This window comes from Entelurus aequoreus, linkage group LG22, assembly GCF_033978785.1.
Source record: "Entelurus aequoreus isolate RoL-2023_Sb linkage group LG22, RoL_Eaeq_v1.1, whole genome shotgun sequence".
In the NCBI taxonomy this organism is placed as follows: Eukaryota; Metazoa; Chordata; class Actinopteri; order Syngnathiformes; family Syngnathidae; genus Entelurus; species Entelurus aequoreus.
In genome coordinates, this window is record NC_084752.1 from 23,367,664 (window position 1) to 23,388,080 (window position 20,417).

Here is a 20,417-nt window from a genome sequence, read left to right on the forward strand (position 1 = left end):
CTACAACAGTAAATAAACACAAGACATATATATACTCTATTAGCCACAACACAACCAGGCTTATATTTAATATGCCACAAATTAATCCTGCATAAAAACACCTGCGTGTTTGTTATGCTAGCTCCTAGCTCCTCTGCTAGCTCCTAGCTCCATAGAACACGCCAATACAATTCAAACACCTGATCAACACACACAATCACTCAGCCCAAAAGACCGTTTACCTAACCCAAGGTTCATAAAGCTTATATATTTTTAAAAAGTTACGTACGTGACGCGCACATACGGTCAAGTTATCGAATGTTTAGCAGCCAAGGCTGCATACTCACGGTACCTGATATTCAGCTGGGAATGACTACAACAGTAAATAAACACAAGACATATATATACTCTATTAGCCACAACACAACCAGGCTTATATTTAATATGCCACAAATTAATCCTGCATAATAACACCTGCGTGTTTGTTATGCTAGCTCCTAGCTCCTCTGCTAGCTCCTAGCTCCATAGAACACGCCAATACAATTCAAACACCCGATCAACACACACAATCACTCAGCCCAAAAGACCGTTCACCTAACCCAAGGTTCATAAAGCTTATATATTTTTAAAAAGTTATGTACGTGACGCGCACGTACGGTACGGTACGTGTTATGCTAGCTCCTAGCTCCTCTGCTAGCTCCTAGCTCCATAGAACACGCCAATACAATTCAAACACATGATCAACACACACAATCACTCAGCCCAAAAGACCGTTCACCTAACCCAAGGTTCATAAAGCTTATATATTTAAAAAAAGTTACGTACATACGCAAAAAAAAGCCAAAGCTGCATACTCACAGTAGCACGTCTGCGTCTTTGTCATCCAAATCAAAGTAATCCTGGTAAGAGTCTGTGTTGTCCCAGTTCTCTACAGGCGTCTGTGTATCCAAATCAAAAGTCCTCCTGGTTAGAGTCTCTGTTATCCGAGTTCTTCCATCTTGACTGCATCTTTCGGGAATGTAAACAAAGAAGCGCCGGCTGTGTACTGTTGTGGCTGACTACGTTCGAAAAATACGTCCATTTCGCACCGACAACTTTCTTCTTTGCTTGCTCGGCTTCCTTCTCCATAATGCAATGAACATGATTGAAACAGATTCACGAACACAGATGTCCAGAATACTGTGGAATTATGAAATGAAAACAGAGCTTTTTCGTATCGGCTTCAATGTGGAAGGCATACCCGTGTTCGTCGGGCTACGTCACACGCATACGTCATCCTCAGAGGCGTTTCGAACCGGAAGTTTAGCGGCAAATTTAAAATGTCACTTTATAAGTTAACCCGGCCGTATTGGCATGTGTTATAATGTTAAGATTTCATCATTGATATATAAACTATCAGACTGCGTGGTCGGTAGTAGTGGGTTTCAGTAGGCCTTTAAGTGCAGAGCCAAATAAGAATTTGAATTCTATTGCTTGATTGCATATTCTTGTTAGGGGACATTTTCTTTTCTGAGTGAAGGAAGCATTCAGGCATACATCTACTGACTGTATGCAGGGTCCTTGTTTGGTCTTGACTGAGTTTCCTGATTGTGTTTCAATTCAGACTTGGCAAGAATGAAGACATTTGCAGTTGCACTCAATTGATCAATATTAATTTAGGAGTGCAAACTACCATATTTTTCGGAGTATAAGTCGCACTGGAGGTATAAGTCGCACCGGCCGAAAATGCATAATAAAGAAGGAAAAAAACATGTCGCATTTTTTGGGGAAATGTATTTGATAAAAGCCAACACCAAGAATAGACATTTGAAAGACAATTTAAAATAAATAAAGAATAGTGAACAACAGGCTGAATAAGTGTACGTTATATGAGGCATAAATAACCAACTGAGAACGTGCCTGGTATGTTAACGTAACATATTATGGTAAGAGTCATTCAAATAACTATAACATATAGAACATGCTATACGTTTACCAAACAATCTGTCACTCCTAATCGCTAAATCCCATAAAATCTTATACGTCTAGTCTCTTACGTGAATGAGCTAAATAATATTATTTGATATTTTACGGTAATGTGTTAATAATTTCACACATAAGTCGCTCCTGAGTATAAGTCGCACCCCCGGCCAAACTATGAAAAAAAACTGCGACTTATAGTCCGAAAAATACGGTATTTGCTTCAAAAGTATGAACAGAGTTCTGAAAAAACATTTTATTATTGTTCTTCAGTAGATTCCGGTCCAAAGGATGAGCCAGAGTAGGTACAGCAGAACACTTGAAGAAGGAGGGAAGCTCTCAAACAATTTCAATCAACTGTTTCCTTCAAGTAGAGAGGAGCATTGTGCAGCAAAATATCATCTGGGCCGTTTTTGTGCGCTCAGTATTGCCTGAAGCAGCGTAGTAACGCTCCAGGCATCAGGTCAAGTTCCAAAAGGCGTAAAAGTCTTCACACCAAGCTTCCTGGATCCATGACCTGCCTCTCTTCCTGAGCCTTGTGGTTCCTCGGCTGGTGGAGCGTCAACACTTTGCTTCTCAAAGCAGTCATGACAGGCCTGCAATGTTTGCAAGGAAGCGCTGAGCCCACCACTCCTCCAAGTCCATAGGGACAAAGTCTGTGTGAAGACAACAGAGTGGTGATGTCATGCTCCTTTGCTGTGCAGATGGTACACATCTAAACACTCACTGCTCAACATTCATTTCTGACTAAACAGCCACATAAGCAACAAAAAAAGAAATCATATGTTTACTTTTGAAGAAGATTGTCAGCACGCCACAGGCTGTTCAGATACAAAACAAATGTTCATGGGCCTCTTCTAGAAAACTGCATGGAATTCTGACAGTCTCAGTATTTCAGAAAGCCGTGTACACACAAAAAGATACATAAAGTCTGGCCTATGCACACCTTCACTCAATGTGGAAGGGAAGTGTGCATCATGTCATCCCCTCTTTACGCCATAGAAGGTCAAAGTGACTAAATGCAACATTTCATCAAGACATTAAACTGCATGCGTTTCTCACTCTTTCCGGTCTCTCCTTCTCAGACACTTAAAACAAGCGCACCTTCTTACATACGTCACGTGAGCAACGCTCCCGCGGAGCAGACAGGTAGCGACATGGTAACATTAGCTGTGATGCTAACAGCTAACGGTGTGGTTTGAATGGCAATACGAGAGAAAGAAGGTGCGAATCTGGTAACAAATGAAGGAATAATTAATTCCCAAGAAAAACAGCACGGGGTCCATCGTCTGGCGGTGGTTTTGCTTCAAGCGAGAATATGTCTTTACATGTCAACATCTCCGTTCGGTGCCACACCAACTAAATGCCGAAGCAACTATTTCCACATCAACACCGTAGGACATATACTATTTGATATGCAGCTCATTTTTATGTGACACTTATTGAAATATCTTGTGTGACATCATGCACAAAAGTGCACTTATAGCTTGTTTTAAAATGTCTGACAATCTTGCACTTTCTGTTTGGAAATGACATGAATGTTTGTGCCACTGCTTAATAACTGTTTAATAAATACACTTTTGCTGAATTGACTTAGTTGTGAGTTCCCTCTCTGCATGAAAGTTTAAAATGAGCATATATTAATGCAGTATGAACAAGAATGTTTTAATGTAGAAACAGAATCATCATACTGCTGTGATTATATGCATCAAGTGTTCATTCAAGGCTAAGGCAAAATATCGAGATATATATCGTGTATCGGGATATGGCCTAAAAATATCGAGATATTAAAAAAAAAAGGCCATATCGCCCAGCCCTAATCCAAATACAACGTGCTAAACAAACACGTGCAATCTATCAAATTGTGTGTATTACTAGTGGCTGTTGTGTGTGATCTACTAAGACTGCGAATACAATTGATAACTGACTGCTTTATATAAGGATTTTGCGTGCACTACGCGGCTTTCGCTACGGAGACATTTAATCATGTACTGCACTAGGGTTGTCCCGATCCGATATTTGCCAAAAAATGCGTATTGGCAAGGCACGGGAAAATGCCGATCCAGATCCAGTTTAAAAAAAAATTCCGGTCCGTGTTTTCCAACGCACTGATTTAAATAATGCATTCCACTTTTCTGCTGCTCCCTAACTTCCGTTCTCGCATTTTCCAGCACACCTTCAACACATACACAAGTCTGTGTCCTAACCGTCCTAATCGGAAGCGGATGCCAGTGCATGGTTCCGAAAGGCGAGCGGAAGTTACCAGTAAAAATGTCAGCTGCGTGGGATTATTTTACCCTACAAAACGAAAAAGATGAAGAGTGCAAAACATGCCACAGTAAAGTCAAGCGTAGTGGTAAAGTTGTAAGACATTTTAAAACAACAAATCTGATCAAGCATTTAGCGAAATACCACCGTAAAGAATATGAAGAATTTCTAAAGAAAACTGACAAAGAAAAAGAAAGGTCCTACCCAACTAACTCTGACAGAAACGTTGGCAAAGCGTGACCTACTGCCACTGAACAGTGCTAAAGCCCAGGGGATAAATAGTCACTGCCGAGGAAATAATTCTGGATGATGAGCCGTTATCTCTTGTGAGTAAAGTGGGCTTTCGATGCTCGTCTTTGTTGGAAAGAGTCTCCCCGTTATGCTCGGACTGCAGTCAGGGGGGGCAAACAATTGAAGGGAGTGTGTAGATATATATATTTTTTAAAGTTTACACTTGTTCAAGAGCAAGTATTGATGCTGAGTTATAGACATTTTATCCCACTCAGGTTGTTTGTGTGATTTGCTTTTTTTAAATAATGTTTACAGCATTATTTGCACTTTATACTGTTCACTTTTTTACTGTTCAATGATGCCATTTCTGTTTGTCATGTATAATTTTGTGTTTAACCTTGAATAAACAGGTCAGTTTCTTGTTACCAACCATTGTGTATTATTCAAAGTCACCTAATTCAGCTGGTTAGTTGTTATCAAGAGTACTAAAACCCTTTTCAACATGAATCTGACAACTAAGTAGGCTAAAAAACTTTAAACTTTAATACATGCTCGGATAGGCCAGTATCGGTATCGGATCGGAAGTGCAAAAACAACATCGGTATCGGATCGGAAGTGCAAAAACTTGGATCGGGACATCCCTTTACTGCACATTCATGCCATCATGCTCCTACATGTGGTGTTTTCAAACATGCAGCAATACATACATCATTTAGTATGCTAAATATGCATTCTCCTCCCAGTAAGGAAGGTGTTGTAATAATCAGCATATATTCTGCATATTCATGAAGACACAACACACTAAATCAGACCTGGGCATTCTGCGGCCCGCGGGCCGCATCCGGCCCTTTGTACGTCCCTGTCCGGCCCGCGTGAGGCCAATTATAAATTACAAAATAAATTTTAAAAAGTATCTATGTCGAGTGTGCAATACAACGGTGCTGCTTTTGTTTTGAAAATCGTTATTTGTATTACTTCCGTGTGGACGTATGCGTGTGCGTGATTGTGAGTGAATGTGAACAGCTGCAATTACAAATTACAAAATAAAGTTGAAAAAACATCTATGTCGTGCGCGCAATACAACTGTGCTACTTTTATTTTGAAAAGTATTATTTATGGGCGTGTGTCCGTGTGTAACCTGCGAGTGAAGGTGCACATGCAGCGACAAGTGATGCACGGTTTACACCCGAGACGCTAAAAAGAGAAAAGTTGATGAAGAATGACGTGTTTTCAACAAGACATGGACTGCCAAGCAACGCTGCTCAAGCGTCTGCTGTGCGCAGCAAATATATGCCGCGCACCAAATCAAATCCCATCTGAATTCTAAACAAAATAAACATATTTATTCTACGTAATTTTGCAATGCAACTTTGAGTGACAGTGACAACAAGCGGCCCTAACGGTGTTCGTCAACACCGTTCAATTATTGTAACGTCTATCGAGATGCTTCGAGGACAGGAATTATATCGATCACTTTATTGAACAAAACTGTTTATATTCGGACATAACCACACCAAAAACATGAGTAAAACACTTCTATCTCGAAAAACTAGTCATTTTCTGCCGTACAAACCAGGCCAAAACCAACTTGTCATCTGTCACCAACACGCATAGCACTAAACCACTGGTGCGTTTATGGCCACACAAAAAGTCAGACAACTCAAACACCACACAAAGTTACACTATGACTCCTCAGTCATACGTGTGCTTATTTTACTGTCATTTATTATTAATGTTAATTTATTTATATTAGTCATGGAATGCTGTTACACACACTATGTTGAAATATTACTATTATTATTAATTATTATTATTATTATTTATCTTACGGTATATATCAAAAATAATATTGAGCAAAATTTAATTGAAATATTGTCGATGTGGCCCTCCAGCAGTGCTCGGGTTGCTCATGTGGCCCCCGGTAAACATTAATTGCCCACCCCTGCACTAAATGGATAGCACTCCTTATTTTGCTCATTTAACAGACGCAATCCTAGTAGATCAGCTTTGCGTGTGCTATCAAGTCTGCACGTGTTTTAACACATGTATGCAAACCTTAAGTAGATGAGGCCCTTGGGGGCCGACTTGAAAGTATGGCTTTTAACCCAACCACAAAAAGAAACGACAGAATAGTTCCTACGTATATTTCTAAATATTACTTTGACTTCATGTTTGTAGCTCACTTTCTGGTTGTAGACCCTCCTGCACCCGCACAACCCTTTATGGAACACTATTTTTGAGTATCGCTCACATTTGTAGTCGCCATCCAACCAAAGATGCTTGAGATGGATGAGGTGAAAGGTCACACATGCACTCCTTTCACATGGAATTAGTCGAGTAGCGTCTTTGAAGGTTTGCGAGAGTACACAAGCGACATGTTTACTAGCGGGTGATGGTTGCAGATTGTGACAGTTTATAAACATGCTTGGTAATGTTTCTAAAGAAGCAGGTACTTACTCTTTATGGCAGAATTGGGAATCTTCTCGGTGTACTGAACGGGTCCTTGGCTGCCCGTCGAGTCCTTGACGTCTTCATCGCCCAACTCCTGCTGCACCTCTCGCCATGCTGGGGGGGAAACAGACGACTTGATGAACAACACAAACATGTTCAACAGGAAAACAAGGCCTAGATAATATGAGATGGAGAAGGTCTAGGATCAATTAGGCTCTGCTTCTTCCTACTCCTTTTAGGGACATGTACGGTAATGTGAAAGTGTAAATATATGACATACCATATTGTAACTGTATGCAAGGTTGAACTATAAACTAATGGGGACGGCGTTTGAAAAGTGGCCGTGCCACCAACTTGAGGGTTCCTGGTTCAATCCCCACCTTCTACCAACCTAGTCACGCCCGTTGTGTCCTTGAGCAAGACACTTCACCCTTGCTCCTGATGGGTCGTGGTTAGGGCCTTGCATGGCAGCTCCCGCCATCAGTGTGTGAATGGGTGAATGTGGAAATAGTGTCAAAGCGCTTTGACTACCTTAAAAGGTAGAAAAGCACTATACAAGTACAACCCATTTACCATTGCCATTTAATACCACAACCATAATTATTGCTGTCATTTAGAAGTGTGCTGCTTCCTACTAAAGATGCTTATACTAACTAGGCTGATTAAATGTTGCTGCGACCACAAAGAGAAACAATGTTTTTGTGTGAATCAAAAGTGTGTAAGTGCTGCAGTCTGCAAACACACAAACATTTCCACAAGACTGAATTGCAGGACAAAGTTGAATAATAGACATTTAAAGAGGAGGAGACATGTATAACTAGTTACTAAGTGGCTGCACTTGACTCTAATAAGTTACTTTTAAATGTTATGTGCACACGGTGAACTTTGACCCAGCAAGTATGAGTGAACTAGTTGGCTAATGAGCAGACTTTGTATCAGGATTAGAGATAAACTACACTTTGTTGTAAGCGTGAATCTTATCTAACATTGTCTTTATTGTGGATTTGATGTTAATGAGACTTACTGACGTGGAGCCAAAAACAAGTCATAGATTAACCACAGGAAGTGGATTCTACAAGAGAAGTAATAAGTGAGTGGTGTTTGAAACTTGCATGTACTTTGGACAGACTTGATTTGACCTCTAAGCTATTTGTGTTGCAAATGACACCAGGGGCCGTATTTATCAAGCTTCTTAGAATTACTCCTAAGAAGTCTGCTAAGAGTTGACTTATGAGTAAAGAAATTCTTCGCTGAAAGCTGCACTTAAAAGTTAGTTATCGAGCGTCTTACTCACACTTTCAGCGAAGTGTAGGACTGAATCTTAAGTGTCACACTCAGAGCTGAATTATGACATTACTATGTGCCGTAAACGGAATTTTAGGTGGCGTCATTTCTGTGTCCATAGAAATGACCAATCACGGAAGGGAATCCCTTGTCTAAGAATAAAGAAATATCTTAGAAATATCTAAGTGGACAATGGGAGTGTATATTTTGACAGTAAACTACAAAACAAACAAACAATATTGGCAATGAATCAAAAATAAATGTTTCCTTTTTGTTGCACCTTTCCTGCTTCCTGCTCCCAGACCGTAGTCGCAGAGCGCAGGGGAGACACTTCTCCAGGATGTATGCTCGGGGCAACACCCTTCACTTTACCCGGCAGTGGGTCTCCACAGCGGACGACTTTAGGGTGAATGATGAGTCCGGCGATTAGTTGCAAATCTTGCTTTATTGATTGCTTGTACACAGCCAATCCAACACAAAACAAACTAGTCCCCGCTCACGCTACCGCTCCCTCTCTTCTCTCGCCTACACACTCACTGAAGTCACTCTCCTCACATGCTGTCCCCTATTAAAGGGCCACACACACACATACGCTACTCTCATAACATTTTCTTTCCAATTCATTAATAAGGCAACTAATTTGAAACTGGTGTGGGTGGCTCTATATAAACTAGCCCACTGCAGCCACATGCAGAAATCAACATGGAATCGAAAATTATTAAATCTGTGACAAAAATAATACCCGCTCTGTCTAAACGATACCGTTTGATCAGCTGCTCATCATCAAACAAAGCCAGGACATCCTTCCGCTCCCTGAACGTTCGGCCACGTCTCTCTCGCCTCAGTGCCACCCCCTGCTGGCAACTCCTAACCACTTAGGACACCTCTGAAGGTCTCTTAAATATCGTGGAGAGTAAGAGTGATTCTTAGACTTAAGAAAGTTGATAAATAGCTTTTATTCTTAAGTTTCAGAGTAGGACTAAATTTCGCAAATTCTCAGGACTTAAGTGTAAAAGGGCACTCTAAGACGCTTGATAAATACGGCCCCAGGTCTTACTTACCTTCATATACAAATTTGACGTTCTCCTCGTGCGCGGGTGTGAACCCCTCTGCCGGGCTGTCGACCTTCTGTGTGGACGCACCGTGGTAACGCTTCCCATTGAGGCGGTTGAACACGATCTTTGGGGTTGGAGCACTGTGAGGTGAAACATGTGTCATTAATAACCACAACTATATACTACAATACCACAGATTACAGTCATTTTTTCATACGCTTTGAACCCTACAGTTTATAAAACGGTGCAGCCAATTTATGTATTTTTTTCCCGCTGACAACCATAATGCAAATACAAAACCTAAGACCAGTGAAGTTGGCACGTTGTGTAATTCGTAAAATAAAAACAGAATACAATGATTTGTTCAATTTATATTCAATTGAATAAACTGCAAAGACAGATATTTGGCTTTGCATAGTAGAGTTTTAACTTGCACTTACAGATGTAGCAACCAACTGTAGTTACTGGCAGTGGTTTTCTGAAGTGTTCCTGAGCCCATGTGGTGATATCCTTTACACACTGATTTCGCTTTTTGATGCAGTACCGCCTGAGGGATCGAAGGTCACGGGCATTCAATGTTGGGTTTCAGCCTTGCCACTTACGTGCAGTGATTTCTCCTGATTCTATAAACCTTTTGATGATATTACAGAGTGTAGATGGTGAAATCCCTAAATTCCTTGCAATGTCTGGTTGAGAAATGTTTTAAAACAATTTGCTCACGCATTTGTTCACAAAGTGGTGACCCACGCCCCGTCCTTGTTTGTGAATGACTGAGCATTTCATGGAAGCTGCTTCTATACCCAATCATGGCACCCACCTGTTCCCAATTAGCCTGTTCACCTGTGCACTGTTCCAAATAAGTGTTTGATGAGCATTCCCCAACTTTCTCAGTCTTTTTTTGCCACTTGTGCCAGCTTTTTTGAAACATGTTGCAGGCATCAAATTCCAAATGAGCTAATATTTGAAAAAATAAAGTTTTCCAGTTCCAACATTAAATATCTTGTCTTTGCAGTCTATTCAATTGAATATAGGTTGAAAAGGATTAGCAAATCATTGTAATCTGTTTGTATTTACCATTTACACAATGTGCCAACTTCACTGGTTTTGGGTTTTGTAGTTTTCATAAAACACAAATCCCTCAGTAAATTCACCAAAATGTCACCGTGGACTTATTGAGTCTGTTTAGCTGATTGGAGAGCGAGCTTCCACAGCTAGTGGGTCCATGCTGATTTTTTTGTTTGATCAGCCGTTTAAACACAATTTTAAAAAAAGGTATGTCAATAAACATTTACATTTTGTGGCTTATAGTCTGGTACGGCTAATATACGGAAACTTTTTCTTTTTTTATTAAAAAATGTTGTGGGTGTGCCTTATATACTGTACACACACTGGTGCGTACATAAGATCCTGACAAGTAGTAGCTACTACCAATTCAGTGTTTCATACACATGTGGACATTACTGAGTGTCAACACCTGCTGAGACAAGATGGAACAATATTTGACTCACCAGGTTACATTTTTAAATGCTGCTCTATCTGGATTATAGACAGAATTTGCTTTGAAATAATTGCTTGTGACCTTCGGATGTTTACAGATTAGAAAATAGTATTTATTACCGTAACGTAACAGGAAGCTCTACCGCAAAAAGAACGTTATAATCCTGACAAATACAGTACGTACCCCACATGGTGGCGCTGTTTATAAAGTCAAGAGTTCTCACAACCTGCATTGTGCAAAACTGAATCACTCTGGAATTGATTACACAACTTTAAGAGGTGTGCTTTAAAAACATCAAGCAACGAATGATTATTAAACTCTTAAGCATTTGTAATACATTTATGCTAGCATGTCTTACAAAGTATTTGGATCACAACCCATAGGGGGCACCATAAATGTCATTTACATTTATATAGAGCAGGATTGAAGTAAAGTGGTTTTATTTTCCTATATTCAAACAGTGTTACTGTTCAAGTTGTGGCCCAAAATATTAAATATTCTTGTTACATAAAACTTCTGGATTGTTTTAATGAACACTTGGGCCTACTACGCTACTGTATTTTAATGCTGGTCATTATGGTGGTGCTTGGAGAGCCAAGTATTTTCTGAGGTGGTACTTGGTGAAAATTGTTTTCAAACCACAGATGTAGAGGAACTAGGTCACACTGTTGGTGTATTAACGACATATTCATTTAGTAGAGCTAAATATCAAATAAAAAGTTGTTTATTTGGAGCAAATTTTGAAAGCAATATCCAAAACACCCGAAAAGGAGTAGGAAGAAACCCAACTCCACCTTGAAGCAAAAATGACATTGTTTACACAATACCACATTTTTATAAAGTACAGTTATGTTCATAATAATAGCAGTGTGTTTAAAAAAGGTGAGTAAACCTCAAAATTCTTCAAATAAATTGCATTTTAATAAACACAAATGCATTGGGGACACTGCACATTCTATTTCAAAGCCAGAAAATTGGAAAAAAGTAATTTCATTTGACAATATTTTACAGAAAGTCAAGAAATATAAAACTAAAAAATAGCAGTGTTGACATCTTTCTTTACAAAACTCAAATGTACTGTATAAACTAAGAAAGGCTTGCAGATTCAACTATCCTTAGAATTATTAACTACAATTTAGTTGCATAACCACGTTTTCTGATAACTGCTTCACATCTGTGGCACATGGAGTCCACCAACTTCTGGCACCGGTCAACAGGTATTGCAGCCAAGGACAATTGGACTACGTTCCACAATTCCTCTGCATTTCTTGGCTTTGACTCATGAGCAGCATTTTTTATGTCAGCCCAAAAGTTTTCAATGGGATTAAGGTTCGGGGATTGTGCTGGCCACTCCATTACTTGAATTCTGTTTGTCTGGAACCATGATTCGAACATGTTCGAAAAGGAGTAGGAAGAAGCAGAGCTTATTTAATCCTACCCCTTTTCCTTTACATAACAGTTGCTAAAACATTTGTTCACTTCCTGTTCTCAATTTATTTACAATATACTCCATAAGTAATAATAAAAATAAATAAATAATATATATAAAATGAGTTTGACACCTCTGAGTTTGTATATTGTCAATATATATGCCGTTTGTTGTGTTCACTTGTAAAATAATAAATACACAAACTCATTTAAAGGCCTATTGAAAGCCACTACTACCAACCACGCAGTCTGATAGTTTATATATCAATGATGAAATCTTAACATTGCAACACATGCCAATACAGCCGGGTTAACTTATAAAGTGCAATTTTAAATTTCCCGCCACACTTCCGGTTGAAAACGTCTAGATATGATGACGTATGCGCGTGATGTAAACGGTTGATACGGAAGTATTGGTACCCCATTGAATATAATACAAAAAAGCTCTGTTTTCATTTCAAAATTCTAGTCCTTCACTCTAACGTTCCTCATCCACGAATCTTTCATCCTCGCTCAAATTAATGGGGTAATCGTCGCTTTCTTGGTCCGAATTGCTCTAGCTGCGTTGAAAACAATAGGAAAATGTGAGGAGCCTTTCAACTGTTCACGTCACGCAACTTCCGGTACAGGCAAGGCTTTTTTTAACAGCGACCAAAAGTTGCAACTTTATCGTCGATGTTCTCTACTAAATCCTTTCAGCAAAAATATGGCAATATCGCGAAATGATCAAGTATGACACATAGAATGGATCTGCTATCCCCGTTTAAATAAAAAAAAATCATTTCAGTAGGCCTTTAAGTAACAGGAATAATTTGTTCAGTTCAACACAAATATTTGGCTTGACACTAAAAATAAACGGCACATTCCAGCCATTTGGAATACTTGGTTAAAGTGAAAGGTAGTGATGGGTCCGGCAACGCATGCGTCGAGCTCATAGAGCAAAACCCTGTGTCGGTGCGCGTACCGCTTTTAGAAAGTCACGTGACCGATCATGAGCTGTTTCGGTCACGTGACCGATACGCGAACTGTGTCGCACTGACGCCTCCTCTGTGCCCTGTGAGCGGGTCTTTTCTACAGCCGGAGAAATAATAACTAAGAAGAGATATCGTCTAAAATTTAATACGTTGGAAAAACTGTTTTTTTTAAATAAAAATGTGTAAAAAATAAAATAAAATAAATTCCCAGTCCTCAAACATCCTCATTCACAACACGTTCTCTTAGATTTCCATGTTATGATACATGTTCACATTATTTATTGACTGTATCTAAAAAAGATAAAAATATATTTTTATTTAAATGAAGATATGAAATAATCCTAAATGAAATACAATGACTTGGTTTTTAGTGATGGGTTGATGAGGCCTCATGAAGCGTTTCGACACATTGCAAAACTGTATTGATACTGTGTCACTCAATACTGACATCTGCTGGACATTAAAAATCCCTACAGGCAACCTATGGACCGACTCAACTGACACTGATTTGATGACCTAGTATATACAATAATATAAACCAAGTCATTGTATTTCATTTAGTATTATTTCATATCTTCGTTTAAATAAAAATATATTTTTATCTTTTTTAGATACAGTCAAATAATGTGAACATGTATCGTGACTAGGATGGTAGAAGGTGGGGATTGAACCCCAGTAACCAGCAACCTTCCGATTGCTGGCACGGCCACTCTACCAACTTCGCCACGCCGTCATATTCCTGTACCTTCTCTAGTAACAGTAGTGATGGGTCCTGCAACACAGATGCGTCGAGCTCATAGAGCGAAACCCTGTGTCGGTGCGCGTACCGCTTTTAGAAAGTCATGTGACCGATCATGAGCTGCTTTGGTCACGTGACCGATACGCGAACTGTATCGCACTGACGCCTCCTCTGTGCCCTGTGAGCAACGTTCCCTCTAAGGTGCGCGCCTGCGCAATTGTGCAGTGCTCAAGCGTCCTCTGCGCACACCGTGCACCGCACAGCCAATATATGCCGCGCACCAAATCAAACCCATCTGAATTCTAAACAAAATAAACACATTTATTCTGTGTAATTTTGAAATGCAACTTTGAGTGACAGTGACAACAAGCGGCCCTAACGGTGTTCGTCAACAACACGCATTGCGCCGCTTCCTAATAAACAGTTTGGCGCGCAGGCGCCAGTGCGATACAGTTCATGAGCGGTCACGTGACCAAAACAGCTCGTGTTCGGTCACGTGACTTTCTAAAAGCGATACGCGCACCGACACAGGGTATCGCTCTATGAGCTCGACGCATGCGCCGATGCATCGGTGTTGCCGGACCCATCACTAGTTTATATTATTGTATATACTAGGTCAGGGGTCGGCAACCCAAAATGTTGAAAGAGCCATATTGGACCAAAAATACAAAAACAAATCTGTCTGGAGCCGCAAAAAATTAAAAGCCATATTACATACAGATAGTGTGTCATGAGATATAAATTGAAAAAGATGACTTAAAGGAAACTAAATGACCTCAAATATACCTACAAATGAGGCATAATGATGCAATATGTACATATAGCTAGCCTAAATAGCATGTTAGCATCGATTAGCTTGCAGTCATGCAGTGACCAAATATGTCTGATTAGCACTCCACACAAGTCAATAACATCAACAAAACTCACCTTTGTGCATTCATGCACAACGTTAAAAGTTTGGTGGACAAAATGATACAGAAAAAGAAGTGGCATAAAACACGTCCTAGAAAGTCAGAGAAAGTTATACATGTAAACAAACTACGGTGAGTTCAAGGACCGCCAAAATTAGTAGGACAAAATGGCGCTCGCCAAATATTCGAATCAGTGAAGCATGTATAACATAAACAGTGTGCTTTATAACAATTAGGGAGGTTTGTGTCATGTTTGTCCTCCTACAGAAACCATATTAAAACAAAACAAAAAATGTTTTCCCCTCATCTTTTTCCATTTTTCATACATTTTTGAAAAAGCTCCAGAGAGCCACTAGGGCGGCGCTAAAGAGCCGCGGGTTGCCGACCCCTGTCCTAGAAAGTTGGAGGAAGTTATACATGTAAATAAACTACGGTGAATTCAAGGACCGCCAAAATAAGTAGGACAAAACGGCGCTCGCCAAATACTCGAGTCAGTGAAGCATGTATAACAAACAGTGTGCTTTATAACAATTAGGGAGGTTTCTGTCATGTTTGTCCTCCAACAGAAACATTATTAAAACAAAAAATATATTTTTTTCCCCTCATCTTTTTCCATTTTTCATACATTTTTGAAAAAGCTCCAGATAGCCACTGGGGCGGCGCTAAAGAGCCGCATGCAGCTCTAGAGCCTCGGGTTGCCGACCCCTGTCCTAGAAAGTTATACATGTAAACCAGGGGTGTCCAAAGTGCGGCCCGGGGGCCATTTGTGGCCCGCAGCTAATTGTTTACCGGCCCGCCACACATTCTGGAAATGCTATTGCAAAAATTAAACAAACATTTAAAAAAGTGGAATGAGGTGAAATCTAACTAGAAAAAGTTGCAATGTTGACACAAAGCTACCATGCAGGGGTTTTTTTCTCTTTTGTCTATCTTTATTTTTTCTTTTTTTGCCATTGCTCCAAAAAAAATAAAAAATCAATGTTATAATGAATTATTGACCTATTCAAGGCTCCAATTATTTCAAATATTTCACTTTAAAATGTTTTATGTGGAAAATATTGCACATATTGTGTGGTTGCCATACAAAAACATCAAGAATTTATTTGACAAAAGAGCATAAAACAAACAAAATAATAGTTCAAAACGTAAAATCGACAGATATATCTGAAGTTGATCTCGTAACTTAAGTGTTGAAAGTTAAAAAAAACAACTAATAAAAATGTATCACTTTCTGAGTGGGGCACCTTTTGGATACCAAATATATTTAATGGGATTTTATTTATCTTTTCACTGTGGTTACTCAAAAATAATAATCAATGGTGTCCTGCATTATTGATATTTTTAAGGCTCTAATTACTTCACAACAAACATTGCTTTCTGAATGTTTTGGGCAGTGGGGGAAATACTGCATATTTCAGTTTTATAATAAAAAACTAAAGTTGTCTTTGACAGAAAAGGCATAAAACCTTTTTGTTTTTTTAAACTTTATATCAACCTGAAGTTGATATACTGTAAGCGTTATATAAATTAAAAAAATAATAATTTGACTTGTTTTTAACATTTTAATGACTTTGACCCTTTATGGTCCCCGGGAGCCCTAAATAAATGGTAAAAAAGGTAAAAAACAAACAAAATCCATATATTTTGTTATGCTTTGAAAATTAAAAATATCAAAATGGCCCCCGCCTGCTTTAATTTTTCCGTGTGCGGCCCTCAGTGGAAAAAGTTTGGACACCCCTGATGTAAACAAATTACGGTGAGTTCAAGGACCGCCAAAATTAGTAGGACAAAACGGCGCTCGCCAAATACTCGAATCAGTGAAGCATGTTTAATATAAACAGTGTGCTTTACAACAATTAGGGAGGTTTGTGTCATGTTTGTCCTCCTACAGAAACCATATTAAAATAAAAAATGTATTTTTTCCCCTCAACTTTTTCCATTTTTCATACATTTTTGAAAAAGCTCCAGAGAGCCACTAGGGCGGCGCTAAAGAGCCGCGGGTTGCCGACCCCTGTCCTAGAAAGTTATACATGTAAACAAACTACGGTGAGTTCAAGGACCGCCAAAATTAGTAGGACAAAACGGCGCTCGCCAAATACTCGAATCAGTGAAGCATGTATAACCATACTTGCCAACCTTGAGACCTCCAATATCGGGAGGTGGGGGGCTTGGTTAGGGGCGTGGTTAAGAGGAGAGTATATTTACAGCTAGAATTCACCAACTCAAGTATTTCATATATATATATATATATATATATATATAAATACTTGACTTTCAGTTAATTCTAGCTATATATATATATATATATATATATATATATATATATATATATATATATATATATATATATATATATATATATATATGTGACGGTCCACAGCTGTATGTGGCAAAATGCAGCTCCACACTGCTGTCGCTTCAACATATCACTGGCACCAGGTGGATTATGAATTTATTTTATTACAGTGTCCTGCAAAACAGTGCAAATTGTGAGACTGTGAGTCCACTTGGGTCACGGGATCATCAATTGGAAGGCGTCACAGTTCTGAGCACTTCCCGCAGGTAAAGTACATACCACTTCTCGCCAGCAACAGGCGCTGTTGCAACACTTCATTCATAATTTAATCAAGCATAATGAACGTCTGTTTCTACACCGTTACATACATACATACATACATACATATATATATATATATATATATATATATATATATATATATATATATATATATATATAGATTTTATTATATAAATAAAATAAATACTTGAATTTTAGTGTTCATTTATTTACACATATACACACACACACACACAACACTCATCTACTCATTGTTGTACTTGAAAGTACAATGCTTTGTTAAGGGTTGAATTGTCCATCCTCTTTCTATTCTCTGTCACTATTTTTCTAACCATGCTGAACACCCTCTCTGATGATGCATTGCTGTGTGGCACGCACAAAAGTGCTTTCATCAAATGCACGAGAGTGTGGAAACTTCCATCTCTCCCTAGCATGGCCCAAAACCGGTCAATCCTTGCTTCCTGGGGAAGATCTTCCCTGGCAAGCAATTGGTACTCCAGTACTTGTACCCGGAGGCTGGTCAGGTCCAATCGCAGCTGCGGCAGACTTTTTTTTGGGGGGGGGCGTGGCCTCCAGCTCCGGCTGAATACCGGGAGTTTGTCGGGAGAAAATCTCTGTCGGGAGGTTGTCGGGAGAGGCGCTGAATATCGGGATTCTCCCGCTAAAAACGGGAGGGTTGGCAAGTATGTGTATAACATAAACAGTGTGCTTTATAACAATTAGGGAGGTTTGTGTCATGTTTGTCCTCCTACAGAAACATTATTAAAACAAAAAAAAAAAAGTTTTCCCCTCATCTTTTCCCATTTTTTATACATTTTTGAAAAAGCTCCAGAGAGCCACTAGAGCGGCGCTAAAGAGCCGCGGGTTGCCGACCCGTCCTAGAAAGTTGGAGAAAGTTATACATGTAAATAAACTATGGTGAATTCAAGGACCGCCAAAATAAGTAGGACAAAACGGCGCTCGCCAAATACTCGAGTCAGTGAAGCATGTATAACAACAGTGTGCTTTATAACAATTAGGGAGGTTTGTGTCATGTTTGTCCTCCTACAGAAACATTATTAAAACAAAAAGTATATTTTTTTCCCCTCATCTTTTTCCATTTTTCATACATTTTTGAAAAAGCTCCAGAGAGCCACTAGGGCGGAGCTAAAGAGCCGCGGGTTGCCGACCCGTCCTAGAAAGTTATACATGTAAACAAACTACGGTGAGTTCAAAGACCACCAAAATTAGTAGGACAAAACGGCGCTCGCCAAATACTCGAATCAGTGAAGCATGTTTAATATAAACAGTGTGGTTTATAACAATTAGGGAGGTTTGTGTCATGTTTGTCCTCCTACAGAAACATTATTAAAAAAAATATATATTTTTTCCCCCTCATTTTTCCATTTTTCATACATTTTTGAAAAAGCTCCAGAGAGCCACTAGGGCGGCGCTAGGGCGACCCCTGTACTAGGTCATAAAATCAGTGTCAGTTGAGTCGGTCCATAGGTTGCCTGTAGGGATTTTTAATGTCCAGCAGATGTCAGTATTGAGTGACACAGTATCAATACAGTTTTGCAATGTGTCGAAACGCTCCATGACGCCTCATCAACCATCACTAGTGAAAGGAGTTTTTCACACGAACAAGTGACGTCACAATAACACACGCGAAAACTGCTGTGTCATGGCTCCCAGGAAGAAGTACTTATTTGGAAGACGTCCTCACTTTAAATGAAAACTGTACTTACTTTAAATGAAGAAGTACTTACTTTGAAGTGAGCCACGTCGTCGGCTTGTGCTTCGACTCGGCTAATTTGCTGTCGATTTGTTGCGTGGGACCTGACGCCAAGTAAAAGCGCACGTTGTATAATTGCCTGACGTCACATTGCATCATCACGTGTATATAGGCAACAACACGCCTCACCTGTCGTCCTCCGTTGTGTAACAAGTTTGCTGGGCCCTCTGGTGATGGTGTACATCATGTGACGACACCAGCGTGGAAAGTGTGCCGCTTCGGGAAAGGAAAGAGATGTCCGCTCGAAACTTCGCCACCGCGGTGGTGACGTCACGCGGCACGAGAGTGGACTTGTTGCCCGGATGTGAGAGCACGCACTCGGTAAGGTGTTCTGCCCCCCCCCCGCGGAGCGTAAGGTCATCCAAGGAGAAAGTGGCTCCACATGCTGGGTACGTCAAACACTTACGGACATAACGCGCACTTCCGGTGGAGCACTTGACCTCCGGTGTCCTGTTGGAGAAGCGGTGGTGTTCGCCGGTACCGCCGCGCTGTGACTGGACGCAAGGGCACTGCTCACTTTATTCTCACCACGGTAGTGTTCCTCCCCCCCCCCCGACAACCGGCGTCAAGTCGTCCAGCTATCGTTGCAATCACTTCCGGTTGGTCATTTCACAATAATATACAAGGAACTTCATTGTCATGCCAGCACACGTTTAACGGAACTAAAAGTTGTACTAAAAGGACAACCTGTATACAAAATATAGTTAACAGTATACTTTGAACAGAGGCCCATGTACAAAACAAAACTAAATTCAAAAACATGAATATGTTTGTGATCCTAAAGTGCGCATATAGTATCAAACTTAAAAATGTAAATCTAACAAACTTGACTCTACTCGACACCAAACCAAAATAAAGCCCAGTTTAGTATTGAAAGAATCTATGACGATTCATTCAAGTAGATTTCGCCCTGTCGTGAGAATAAAAGCATGCTAAATTTGGTTAAAGACTAATATTTCCCGACCCTTCCATTTTCTACCGCTTGTCCTTTATGGGGTCGCGGGGGGGTGCTGTAGCCTGTCTCAGCTGCACATGGGCGGAAAGCGGGGTACACCCTGGACAAGTCGCCACCTCATCACAGAGACTAATATTTGTAATATATTGTAATATTGTGATATTTACCATGAATTGATTAACGTGGACCCCGACTTAAACAAGTTGAAAAACTTATTCGGGTGTTACCATTTAGTGGTCAATTGTACAGAATATGTACTGTACTGTGCAATCTACTAATAAAAGTTTCAATCAATCAATCAATCAGTAAAGTAAAAATAAATTATAAACTCTA

The 20,417-nt window shown here is 39.8% G+C and overlaps 2 protein-coding genes across 3 annotated transcripts in view; one reads left to right on the top strand and one right to left on the bottom strand.

The window, feature by feature from the left end:
• LOC133639777 (structure-specific endonuclease subunit SLX4-like) overlaps window positions 1–3,508 on the top strand; it is a 28,522-nt gene extending 25,014 nt beyond the window's left edge. The window contains exon 15 of one of the 2 annotated variants that reach the window (XM_062033376.1): window positions 1,535–3,508. The gene's annotated coding sequence lies outside the window, so the exon portion shown is untranslated. The remainder of the gene's footprint in view (window positions 1–1,534) is intronic. The other variant, XM_062033375.1, reaches the window with a different exon arrangement.
• Window positions 2,161–19,666, bottom strand: LOC133639785 (MAPK regulated corepressor interacting protein 2-like). Its single transcript, XM_062033387.1, has 5 exons — window positions 19,259–19,666; window positions 19,104–19,173; window positions 9,234–9,367; window positions 6,895–7,002; window positions 2,161–2,594 (listed from the first exon to the last, which is right to left on the bottom strand). Exons 1-5 carry the CDS (start codon window positions 19,488–19,490, stop codon window positions 2,524–2,526), a joined length of 615 nt encoding a protein of 204 aa, XP_061889371.1. The 5' UTR covers window positions 19,491–19,666; the 3' UTR covers window positions 2,161–2,523.
• Window positions 19,667–20,417: the final 751 nt, after the last annotated feature.